Source organism: Columba livia, chromosome 10 (genome assembly GCF_036013475.1).
Source record: "Columba livia isolate bColLiv1 breed racing homer chromosome 10, bColLiv1.pat.W.v2, whole genome shotgun sequence".
Lineage (NCBI taxonomy): Eukaryota > Metazoa > Chordata > Aves > Columbiformes > Columbidae > Columba > Columba livia.
The window spans coordinates 3278563-3291900 of NC_088611.1; the positions used below are offsets into that span (position 1 = coordinate 3278563).

At 44.1% G+C, this 13338-nt stretch overlaps 1 protein-coding gene across 15 annotated transcripts in view; it reads left to right on the forward strand.

The window, feature by feature from the left end:
- Positions 1–13338, forward strand: part of FGD3 (FYVE, RhoGEF and PH domain containing 3) — a 107494-nt gene that overhangs the window by 54053 nt on the left and 40103 nt on the right. For all 15 annotated transcript variants that reach the window (XM_065074941.1, XM_065074937.1, XM_065074938.1 and 12 more), the window contains exons 2-4: positions 2218–2388; positions 9716–9884; positions 10981–11578. In XM_065074941.1, coding sequence (XP_064931013.1) covers positions 2218–2388; positions 9716–9884; positions 10981–11578 — 938 coding nt within the window. The remainder of the gene's footprint in view (positions 1–2217; positions 2389–9715; positions 9885–10980; positions 11579–13338) is intronic.

The following is a 13338-nucleotide window of genomic DNA, read 5'->3' on the forward strand; positions in this document are numbered from 1 at the left end:
TATTAGATCTTGTTTAACAAGAAGCAGCGTAAGGCTTCGCTAAGTATTCACTCTACAAATGCATCTGAGCGCAAATCCTAGAGGATTTGGAGCCAAGTTTAGAGGTTGTTTCGTTCAAAATGGACGTGTTTGTTGAGTAATTACCAGAGGAGCATTTTCTACCTGGATTGTTTGACAGGGTTATGCAGTAGAAGAGAAAGACTTGTATGTGGATTTATAAAATAAGGAACAAAGCGCTCTGCTTTTCAGTGACTTAAGCAGGTTGTAAGAACTTTTAGCCTAGACCTAAAAGAGGTATCTGGTGGTGCCATGCACTTGAAAGCAAGTAAGTAAGTAAGCTCTTGTTTTTAGCAGAGAGGAAGGTAGTGGGACCTGCTTTCTCATGGTGAATCTCTGAGGAAGAAAAAGGAATTGGGTTTTAGTTCCTTTAGAAACTTTCTAAAGTGATACCAACACGCAGTGCCTGTTTGTGGCAGTGGTTGAGGGGAACATGGGACACTTTGGGCAGCCGGGACTGCATCCCGGGTCCATGGGGGTCCCCTTGGGGACAACTCTGTGGAAACCGTCACCTCCTGCAGCCCCGGGGCTGCCATCAATGATGTGTGTGCTCAGAGCTGTCCTCTCATCTCTTCTAAAGCTGTTGTAGGTACAGAGATTTGTTCACTGAGAAGTGGATCATTAAAGTAATTTTTAGGAAAATCCAGCGTTGCTGGATTGCTTCCAGTCACGGGCACTGGTGAACACTGAGCTCTGTGTGCTGTCCTCTTCATTTTAATGGATTAAAGCTTTTCCCCTGTGCACTATTTTAATTTCTTGCTGTGCTCACTGCTGTTCATAAGGAAGAGCCTCGGTCCTTCCCCTGAAAAGCCGACGGCTGTTGTGTCACCGGGAGCTCCCATACCAGGGCTGAGCCATCTGCGTAAGCTCTTTCCATGATGATGTGTTTGCCATAATCTATTAATCTGCTCTAATAATCTACTCTGCTTTCACTGCATTTTCCTGATAAGTGAAATTATATTTGAATAAAACCTAGTACTTATAAATTCCTGGTTTCAGCTGGAAGAATGTTTTAATAGCTGGTCTCAAATCTGCTGAAAAGCAGATTTTGTGGTGGAAATGTTAATGAAGCTTGAACGGCAACAACCAGCAGCCCTACCAAGGACTCTGGGGTTGTGTGTTTGGGTAGCAGAGATCAGTCAACAGATTTGTGGCAGCTGAATCTATTTTTGTCAGCAAAATTGACTTTAATATTTTATGCTTATTTAAAAAATAATCCGTATTGCTGTGGAAGTTGGTTCATTTTGGAGCCATCTCTCAGCTAATCTTCCCAAGCAGTCTGTACAGCTCCGATTTCAAAGCCTTTATTCGTAAGGTCACATCCTGATTTAATACCATTAGTATAAACCCAGGATAATTAAGTTGATGTGGATGGAGGTGCGTGTCATTTCAGATTTTTGATCTTAATATAAATCTGACCAAGAGTAGGTTGCATTTGTGAAGCTAATGCTGCATGTCCAGCCTTCACGTAGCTGTAGTATTGCTAGAAGCCAAGAAAAAAACCCCAATAAAAAATGGAATATCCACTAAGTGAAAGTGGATGTATGGGTATATTTCCACAGTGCCCACAGAAATGAATCAAGAACATTAAATTAAAAGATAAACATATTAATCACTTCTTTTTCTGTTTTCCCACTGGATTGTATCTTAATGGCATCTTTTAGACCGAAGCCTTTTGAAGGCAAGTTAATATTTTATGTGAGGAGGAATAATAAATAGCGGTAAAATGCAGCTTGAATGATTAAATCTGCTGGTACCATTCCCCCCGCATGGGACACACGTCTAATTCATCATAACTTGGGTGTATTTTACCAACTACCATGATGCTGTATGCTGGGGTACTTGTATTTCTGTTTGGAGAAATCTCTTGACATGGTTTTTATCTTTTAATTTACTCTTTTATTTTGGGTGTCCATAGTAAAGAAGTAATTAACTAAAGATAGGATTACTGACATTCTGTATATCTTATCAGTCAGCTAGTTTGACATGATTATTAAGGCTGGATATATTGGTTGTAATAAGTTGTGAGTGAATGGCTCACCCCTCTGCTCCCCCCCCAGGAGCTTGGGTGAGCGATACGCTTCTAGAAACAGCACAAATTTTCCTCAGGATTAACAGAACCAAATAAATATTGCTTTTTTTTCCCCGTCTTTCCCTCAGGTTGCCCTTGTTCTCCTTTTCAAATCAAATGTCACATTGACTCGAATCCGGTGCTGGAAGCATGTGGGGAGCTGCAGCACATCGGCCCGGCACAATGTATCCAGCAAACCGGGAGGAAACCCAAAACCAAACCTGCGCTGCCCAAAATGCATCCTCTGCAGAAACCCCAAGGCAAGTGGCTTTGTCCTTCTAGCAGTTCTTGAGGCTTCTATTGCATGTGCCATGTCACATTTTTAAATTTATTGTTTTAATTTTGAGTCACAGCAAAATAATTGTCTTTATGTTCTAAAGTTTGAGTACAGCTGGTAGGGTTTTATTATCTTCATTTTTTCCAGTGGTAGATAACATCTTAGGGAAGCCTTCGAGAAGAAATCGGTTCAGGAATAACTGATTACTTGTGAATTTATATTTCCTGTGCTGTTGTTATACCTCATGCAGCTGTGAAGTGTAAGTTTAATTTAGCAGTACTGTTGGAGTTGGTTTTTTTTGTATTTTCGTTTTGTTTTGGGTTTTTTTAGGTAAGAATAGCTTATTGTTTAAATCCGGTCTGTTTTCCATTTGTTGAAAGAACTGTGCATGCCAACAGGAAATGCCTCAATAGAATGAATGTGTTTAAAACATGAGCACTAGAAGCTCGAGCAGCCGCACAGGGGTCGCGTGTGGGCCGGTGTCATCGCACAGACCTGCCGGGCTGGCGGGCCAGAGGCGGGAGAGGAGCCGGGACCAACGTGTTCACCTGCCCCCCAGGCAGGTCTGCTGGGGGCCCCTCAAGCTCGGGAATGCCCAACAAAAGCTGCAGGAAATTTTCTTGAAAGAGGATAACTTCTTGTGTTTCTCCATCAGGGAAACTATATGCAGTGTCTCTTTGTGATCTCAGTTTGTCAACAGCCTCCGCTACCACCATTTGGAGCATTGGTTAAAATGTTGTATATAATGAGTGCTTGCCTCAGTGTAATTGTGGACGCAGAAAGCATATAGATTGAAAGATGACTGAAATAAAGGAGAGTGAGCCTGAGGAAGATCACAGAATCCCAGAATGTCAGGGACTGGAAGGGACCTGGAAAGCTCGTCCAGTGCAATCCCCCCATGGAGCAGGAACACCCAGATGAGGTTACACAGGAAGGTGTCCAGGCGGGTTGGAATGTCTGCACAGAAGGAGACTCCACAACCTCCCTGGGCAGCCTGGGCCAGGCTCTGCCACCCTCACCAGGAACAAGTTTCTTCTCATATTCAAGTGGAACCTCCTGTGTTCCAGTTTGCACCCATTGCCCCTTGTCCTATCACTGGTTGTCACCCAGAAGAGCCTGGCTCCATCCTCCTGACACTCCCCCTTTCCACACTGATCCCCATGAATGAGTCCCCCCTCAGTCTCCTCTTGTCCAGCTCCAGAGCCCCAGCTCCCTCAGCCTTTCCTCACACGGGAGATGCTCCACTCCCTTCAGCATCTTGGTGGCTGCGCTGGACTCTCTCCAGCAGTTCCCTGTCCTGCTGGAACTGAGGGGCCACCACTGGACACAATATTCCAGGTGTGGTCTCCCCAGGGCAGAGCAGAGGGGCAGGAGAACCTCTCTGACCTACTGACCACCCCCTTCTAACCCACCCCAGGTACCATTGGCTTCCTGGCCACAAGGGCCCAGTGCTGGCTCATGGTCACCCTGCTGTCCCCAGGACCCCCAGGTCCCTTTCCCCTACACTGCTCTCCAACAGATGCTAAGTTCATAAACCAAATTTTATTTTTAAGAAACATGTCCATGTGATAGACAAGTATTGTCATGTGAGAAAAAAGTAAAAGGTATTTTGGTCACTGTTAGGGTGTGTTGGACAAACTGAGCCTCTGCACCAGCCCCCCCTGCCCAATTCAGATGCTTATTCGAAAGCGATTTTCTGATACACATTCAGCCTTAAACAACTACAAAGAAAGGATTGTATTTTCTGATTGTGGAAGTCGACCTTAAATCTTAAATTAGTATATTAGTTCACGATTGAAACATATCACAAGGCCTCTATACTTATGGAGCTTTCACTTTGAGGTCTTGGTTGTCCAGGTTTAATTAGTGGGTGTTCCATGAATGCTGTTAATACTAACAACAAAAAGAAATTGCAGAAGTGTTTGTTTGGTAACAAACTGAATTAATTCAGTTAGTGTAGATCCTTTGCTGTTGCACTGATTGCACTGATTTCCAATTACTGAGAACAGAGCCTGGTTTTTATATGTAAGTATTTCAGAGAAGTTGGAGCTGGATTCAGATCATTCAAATCATGCTGAAAAGTTACCCAGGTACACTGGTATAATCTGTTTCCATCCCGGAGACAGGGGCTGCTGCTTTCTGCTGCACACACACGTCCAAGCTCTCTCTCCCATGACAGCCGTAAGCTCGGAACCAGTCAGTGCATCTTACTGGCTGGTTAATGCTCTGAAAAGGATCGAAATTTGTTAACGGGATAAACAAGCACTCCAAGGTAAAATGTTTTCTTGACTAGTTACTCTTGCTAATACTTTTTTGATGGAACTCAGTTTGTTGAGCTTCTTGATGTCATTGTAAAAGGAGTCCAAGAGGAAACAGGAGAGGCTGTTGTGTAGGACCCAGTACTTGAAATCAGCCCCCCGATGTTGGCTCAGACTGAGCCAGCTCAGCCAAAGCTCCAATCAGTGTTACAAGGCTTGGTCCTGCATGTGCCACTCATCTTCCTGAAAGACACTTCTTTGTCATAAATTCGAAATAGTGATTTCGTTATTTCACTTCCCTTCTTTGTAATAAAACCACTTTTAAAAAGTATCTGCAATCAGCTTACATATGACAGTACAGAACAATACGTATGATACTTTGCAAGGAAGGGAAGATGATACCATTTTTTTCCTCTTCACTTTTTTTGACTTGATAAATTTGAAATAGCTTTTCTCCCTTGTATAATTCATTGATCTTCTGCTACTGTATGGGTTGTATACCCAATAAAGAAAGGAAGACACTTCATGCCTCAAGACACTTCACCACCTTCCAGTTCAATTGTTTCTGCCCCATTGTCCCAGCATCGGAGCAGCCAGGTTTAAATATTCTCGCCTTCACGACGACTAAAGTCTTTTCGCAGATCTCTCAGCTCACCTGGAGAAGAGGACCGAGTGGTGGTCACTTCATCTCCTCCCTGTCCTGATGATGCCCCTTGAGTTGATGTTGGCCCTGTGCCATCATCTGCTGCACGGGTAGTCTTTCTAGTGACTTTCTTACAACCGGCGACTGATGCTGATATGGGTTCACCATCATTTGATTCATTTTCAGAGTCTGAGTGACTGTCACAGTGATTGCTATGGTTACAGCAGCAACAGTGGCCAGTGTGTGAGGAAGGGGGGGCTGCCTTGTTAGCCTTTGAGGCTGGAGAAGTAATGTTATCTGCAGCGACCTTGGCAGAGGAACTCTGCGGAGGAGCTGTAGCTTCAACCTGCGAAGCCGCCGTTGTGGGGGCAGTGGCTGCAGCAGCAGCTTTTGCTGTTTTGCTCTTTCTCGAGCGGCTCGGAGTGCTTTTTGCTAAAGCTTCCGAAGACGCACCGCAAATCTCAGGACTAAAAAGAGACGCAAACCCCCTATTGAACCCCATTTCTCTTAACAGTAGCACAAACTGACACACATTCAGCAAACCAGATAACACCATCACAGTTCTATCAAAGCTCCAAGGATATTCAAAATTCTCTAAAACATGTGCGAACTGTCCTAGCGAAAAACAAAAGTATTGTTAGTCAGCCTTTCTAAAGATTCGCCCGACCAATTAGCAAACACAGAGCCGTACTGCTCTTTAATCTCTCCTGGAGGCTTTTCAAGGTAAAGCAGAAGCAAGTAGAAATTCATTAGCGGCTGCAATATAATTAAATAAACCAGTGACAAACCACACAATAGCATCATGGTCATTGTCCAGTTCCTTGTTGTTACATAATGAATACTTCAATTCAAAAAGAAACCCCAACACAGATATGGAATCAGTGAGCACAATGTAGAAAATAACTGATACAACTTATGCCATAACATCTTTAAATCAATGTAATTCAATTTGCCTTAATAGCATTAAATAATGTCCAGAGCAAACAGACGCGCGAATATCACAACTCTATGAGTTGTCACCGTGCCAAGAAAATTGAAAGGTACGTCAGAGCAGTAGAAAAGCCAAAAATCTCCAAATTTACCCCTTTCTCTGCCCCACGTTGGGCGCCAATTATCTGTTGAGGGTTTAGATTGCGGGGTGACAATCAAACCCTGGCAGATGTATTGTTAACCTCCTCTCCCCCCCACTTCCCACTTTTTGCCCCTCCCTCTCCCCCCTTCCCACTCAGGACAGGTGATTAGGAGGGAAAGAAGGACAGAGAGAAGAGAGTTGGAAAAAATTAACGATGTTTTACTAATGCTACTAATAAGAATAGATAAAATAATACAAAATATACAAAACCAATCTTGAAAGTCTCAGCAACTGCAGAGCCGGCACCCGAAGGCCTGGACTGGACTCTGCAGCCAACCGGAGCTGGATTCAGTCTGTCACTGGCCTCAGTTCACAGGGACGACTAGCAAGGTCCTCTCCTAATGTCGGCCATAAGGAAAAGGGAAAAGGGACGAGATCCTCGTGATCTCCCACTTTTATATGAAGTATTCACGTGAATGGGATGTTATACACAGTTGGTCAGTTTCTTGGTCACGGGTTTCTCGTTGCCCCTCTCGTGAGATGTCCATCCATGCTTATCAATAAGTTTGCATTCCATTGCTAGGTTTACCAAAACATGTGTCTGGTTCTCCAGGAAAATGCAGTTAATATGAAGCTTTAGCTGACAGGCAAATTCACCAAAAGAGAAACTTGTTTTTAACAAAACCAGGACAAATAGTCAAAATAATTTATTTTAAAAGTAGTTTTTGTTAAATTGACTGAACTTGACATTTTGCCTGTAAACCATCCTTGCTTTCTCATGATGGCCATGTCCAAAAAACTTCATTGTGACAGTGTGGTGCATTTCCTTGCAGCAGACATAAATCTTTCCTCAGTTTTTCATTGATATTTTAATGCAAGAACCTTTTTTCCCAGGGCTTTCTTCCTAGAGCTACATGGACCATCATTAAGGCCTATGTCTCGTGGATTTGTAGGGTGCAATGTGCTGGTGTCACCACCTGAGGCTCGAGGAGCATTTTACATTTGCAGAGAAGACAGCAGTGCTGTTGGGTCATTCGTTCTTTGTTTTTTGCGTGTATCCACTCCCCAGAGGATAACCCTTCATAATCTGCTTCATCGCGTGTAGTTTTTTAGGTCTCTCTTGTCAAGGGACCTCAGCTGAAGTAAATCTGCAAGTGCAACTCGCACCGCTTGAATTTCTCTTTATTAGGGCCTCCCAGCTTTCCCAGTGAGTCACAACAGACCCACTACTGGGTGATTGGTGTAGATGTCTCCATCAAGTCACCGATAAATACATGTTGGCTGTAGGGGAGGCACTTGTGAGAGAGGGATTCATGGGCAGGGTGGCTGAAGTGATGCAAAGGCCAAGATGCTTGTTTTGCAGTGAGCAAGGGTCCTTATTCCCCGCTGGTTTACAGACCCAGGGCCAAGCGTAAGCTGTACCTCCTCTCATACCTTTAACCTTGCCTTTCTCTTTTCTAATTCTGCCTCACTGCTTCTTGTTATTTCACTTGTTCCTTTTGCCACAAAGTTGTTGTGTCTTGGTTTCTGCTGCCTCCAAATAGCCATGGGCTGCTGTGCAAAACCTTCGGGAGGAGGAGGACTGGGGAAATACCATTCTAGTGTGGCTTCAGCCTTCAGGCACCACCTGAAACATGCTCCGTAATAGAAATATCTATTCCATGCAGCTGGCTTGCTTTCTTCTCACTGGAGATTTAGAGTCATAGAATAGTTTGGTTGAAAAGGACCTTCCCAGCTCCCCCAGTCCCCCCCTGCCATGAGCAGGGACATCTTCACCAGCTCAGGTTGCTCAGAGCCCCATCCAGCCTGGCCTGGGATGTCTCCAGGGATGGTTCATCCACCACCTCTCTGGCCAACCTGGGCCAGGCTCTCACCATCCCCAGGGGTGACAATTCCTTCCTCCTGTCCAGCCTGAATCTCCCTCCTTTAGTTTAAACCATCACCCCTTGTCCTATCGCAACAGGCCCAGAACTAACAAGAGTGTTTTCTTCCTTGCTTTTTGTCCAGTGCAGAGTGTGTTGTCTCAGGTCACTAACAGGGAAAACACGAAATGTTTCCGTGGGCTGCAGTGACCCCCCAGTGCTCTCAGTGTCAGCGCCTTGGCAGGGAGCTTTGGAGCACTGTGGACCAGTCTGAGACTCCAAAGGGCCTGGTAGGGGATGTGGAGCAGGTTCTGGCCTGCCTGCAGGGTAGGGACAGCAGGAATTGCCTTTTTGGGTGTGTATGCCTCCCTTTAGCCTCATAAAGAAAGCAACCCTGAAGTTACGTTCAGAGCAGTTGCTAATTGAAGCTCCATTACAACATTAGTCATATTATGCTAATGTGCCGTATGGACCATTTAAAAATTGGAAACACTTGAAAGAAATGTTGTTAAATAAAACACATAGAGTTTCCTCATTTAGTGTTTGAACTCTGGATAGTCTAGGCCAGGGGGACACGGGGCAGCGCCACTGCGAGGAGCGCGCGCCTTGTGCTGTCAGCTCTGCCTGCTGAGGCTGCTGTCACTGTACGGAACAGTAACAGCACGGGAACCTGTTGCCACGGGTTACTGCTTGCGTATTTCCAAACCCATTTACTCTGCCATCAATGTAAGGTCTGAATAACTTTTGTTTTAATTATGTTACTTTTAAATTACGTTACATTTTTTTTAAATACCGTATTAAACTTTGTCCCTTTGCCTCCTAGTGAATTCTTAAGCAGAATGTATACGTTCTTACAACGTGTGTTTTATTTATATCACACGCAACTCAACGTAGCACTAAAAGAGGAAGGAAATTTATGAAGACTACACCACAGAAGATATGGGGGAGGGAGAATGAGAGGAAGAAAAGCTATTATGTTCTGCCTGTGGTGCTTTTGACTAAGCAGAACAAGGCACTGACATCCATGGTGGGATTGTTTTTTGGTGGTTTGTTTGGGGTTGGTTGGGTTCTTTTCCCCAGTATAAGAAGTTCAACAAAGTGCTTAAGTTTTGAAAAGTCATGGGAGGGGAAACTTGTTAGTGTGATTGAGATGGCGTGCACATTTGCAAAAACGAAGTGTGAGCTGCGCATCCTGTTTGGTAACAAGGAAGCGGTAAAGTTCTGTGAGCCACTCTGTTCGTTAACGTGTCGGATACGGCTGTAGAAATACAAAATAGAGGCCCGTCGTTTTTCTGTCGCGTGTGGCAGCTTGCTTCGGTGTAAGAAATACTTCGGGACTGCACCTATGAGGGTTTGAAAGGATGGTGAAAGAAAGGACAGCCCTTGTTCTGCCTTGAGCACTTGGATTTTGTTCACAGTTTAGGATAAAGAAGATGGAGATATATCCTCCTGTTTTTTCCCCTCTCTTTTATTAGTACCTCCTAAGCCTGTCCATCTCAAACCGGGGCAGGAAAGAATTCCTCCTGCACCTTCTCGGCCTTTGCCAGCTGATCCCAAGTCGTCGAGGAGCTTAGCACCTGGAGAGGAAGAAATACCAATATCAGCGGGAGTCAACACGCTCATTGAGAAATTTGAAAGTATTAGGTAAATATGGCTTTGTGAGATCTGCTCTAACCTCCCTTTTCTACATTTTTTAACTCGGAACATAACAATAGAAAACAATAGTGATTATCATGTAGAAACTCCTTTCAGGATGTTTTCTACTGAAAGTGCAAAACTTGACTGACTGCACAATTATATTTTTTTTCTTCCTTTTTATACTAGCATGTGATTCAGTAACTTTTAGTTTGTAACATATTCTTCTTAAGGAACTTATGACCTGCTGAATTCAGTAAGTGTTCTACCAGAAACAAGTAGCTTTCAGTAAGTTGACCTGATGTCAGGATTAGTTTTTTGCACTATAGGAACTTGGTTATTGTGATGTAAAATAATTGAGTTTTCTGTCTAAGACTGAACAAACAGCAGACATACTGGTAGCTTGCTTCTTGGAGGTAGGGGAGAGTTAAATCTCAATGTACTGTGAAACAACATCATGGAGAACAGTGTTTCCTCTGAAACTTTATGTATGAGATAAGTAAGTAGGATAAAATATATGTAGTTTGCTGTAAAACCAGCTTGTTTTACAAACACATGAAAATTCTCTCTGAAGATTAAATCTGCTTGATGGAGCCAAGTGATTTTTTTCTTAAAGAGGGAGATGGAGACAGAGACACCATCCTGTGCCTTGGAGTGTATTGTCACCTGGGCAAATCTGGTACGGTGCTTTTCAAAAAGGACAAGTAGCATTTCAAAAACATCCTTTCTCTGGTAGAAAAGATCTTGCCCCAAAGGCTTTGTTCTGTTGAAGAGTGTGAGTTCCTGTTTAAACAAACCCACAACCAAATGCTTCTTTTAAAAGGTGATTCCTCCCTCCCTGCTCTTCAGGGCAATGTGGGGAGTATTAAAGGCCTAGTGGTGCCATTTCAGTAAAACTTACAGCTAGAGGTGCTGTGTTTTTATCTGAAATTGTTGGCTGGATATTATTACAGCAATGTGCGCACACTTGCCTCCTGGGATTGTAAGGGGAGTGCAAGAAATAGAACTTGGATCGAGTTATAATCAGGCCCTCTCTCTTTTAGGGCACTTTTGAAACCCCTGAATGTTAACAGGAATGACTGTGGTGTTTTCTCTTCACCCGCAGGCAACCTGTACGTATTCTACAACGAAACCAGCTAAATTTAGCTCTTAAGATGGAACCTGGCCTAGACTCATCCAAACAACCCAGCTCATGTGACTGTGACGTGGTGGCTTCCAGCGGCTCTTTCACAAATGACAAAAGTGAACCGGATGAAAATGAGCCAGACGTACCGTGCAGTGCAGATCTATCTAGCACAGACATAATGAAAATTAAAGAGCTAAGCATAGGCGATAACAAAAGCCATGAAGACTGTACTGCTGTGACTGTGAGCAAAGAGCCCTCTGGAGAGCTTGGCAATAAAGACTCAACTGCAGAACTGAACGGGAATGGTAAAATTCCCAACAGAGACAGTGGCATCGACAGCCCTTCCTGTAGCGTGGCCGCGGAAACTTTCCCCAGTGAAGACAGCGCGGAGCAGAAGAAACCCAGCGTGGCTGTGAACCCGGGGGACATGGAACCCGACAAAAAGGGCACCAAACCTTCCTCTGTGGAGCAGAAGAGAGACTCCACGCAGGACGAAGACAGTGACATCGATGAAGGAAGCAGTGAGGAGCAAGAGACAGCAGAAGTGCCAAAGCTAGAATATTTGGATGTAAACAAGGTAAGTTCGTTTGTTTGTTACTATTACATGCTCTGAAACCAGTTCCTGGCTGACCAGAGATCCCTTGCATCACTTTCATACCTTGTTTGGGTTCTTTGGTTGGTTGGCTTTATGTCAAAGGATCGTGACAGTCATAGTAATTTCCTGCTTGATGCTTGTTCCTGACCTAGATAGTATCTTTCAGAAAGGTTCCCAGTCTTGATTTAAAAGGTTTTCATGTAAGAGAATCCATCATAGCCAGAGGAAAGTTGTTAAAATTTAAGTGCTTTTCTAGATGAAGACTCGCACCTTGTGTTTCATGGTTGGAGTTGTCTAAGGTCACATTTCAGTTGTTAGATCACGTTGTCTTCAGTGAGGCCCCATGACATGTGGGGGCTAATGGGATGGTGCCTGTTGCAGGGTCAGGGCCTCGCATCCTGGAAGGACACACTTGATGGAAACACCTTCTAACAGTATTTTTTTCTACTTTGTACAAGGGCTGTGCTTCTATTGCTGTGACTGCTTTTGAGTACAAAGAAGTTGTTTTGAGGGTAATTTGATATAATTTGATATAATCAAATTCCTCCTCACAAAACTGTAGCTAGAAGAGATTTTCCTTGAATCCAGACTAATGTAGTCCAGGCTGTGTGTTTGCTGCAGGTCTGTAAGATTAGTGACAGGTTCCTTTGATTATCTGTTTATCATATCAAGATAGATATTTTTAGAACTAGTGATGATAGAATGTGTTAGATTTTTCTAGCAAAACAAAACAGAGGCTTTGAGAAAAGTATCTGCAAAATTATTCCACTTTTTTGTCTGTTGGGGTTTTTGTTTGTGTTTGGGGGTGTTTTGGGCTTTTTTCTCTTTCCTCCCTCAACCATCTTTACAGTAAAACAAATATACTGGATTTGGGGGTTTGGTTTTCTTTAAGACTATGATGAGCACTAGCAACTAACGAGCTGTGGCTAGTGAACTGTAACATTCACACCTCAGTTTGTGCAGATCAGGTCATTCTGTTGAAGTCACCAAGTCACCCACCCACCTGGTTTGTGTATGTCAAGAGCTTGTCCCTTGGGAAATCGTAGAGCCACAGAATACCAGATAAGCAACCTCGAGGATCACCTGGTCCAAGCTTTCTTGGCAAAAGCCTGGTCTAGATAAGTTGGCGCGGCCTCCTGCCCAGCTGAATCTTAAACGTGTCCAGCGTTGGGGGATCCACCCCTCCCCTGGGGAGATTATTCCAATGGCTGGTTGTTCTCATCAGGAAAAATTTCCCTCTTGTGTCCATGTGGAATCTCCCTGGGAGCAACTTGTACCCATCACCCCTCATCTCTTCCATGAGACTCCTTGTAAAAATGGAGTCTTGATCTTCTTTCTGTGGCAGTTAAAACTCATTCAGTAGCTTCTGGGTGAAACTGTCCAGTGGCTATTGATGAGTGATGAAAACTGCACACAGGTGTGTGGTGTGTAAGATATTCTGTCCCTCAGAGCTGACATGTCCCGTTTTGGAGTACAACGAATGCTTTGTGGTGTCCCCTTTTCTTCGAAGAGCAGAAGACAGCTGATGAGGCAAACATAACTATAGGGAGGTAGGAAGAAGCCCCAGACTTCCTTTTGCTTTAATTTGTCGTTCTTCCTGCTGCATTATCTCAAGCTCTGCCTGATGTGACTGGACTCGCCTTTCATTCATCTTCAGATGCAGCCTTTGAAGCCTGGGACGCTCCAGTGTTTGGCTGCCCTGCTGCTCCTTCTGCATGTTGGGTGGATGTCAAACCCGCCAG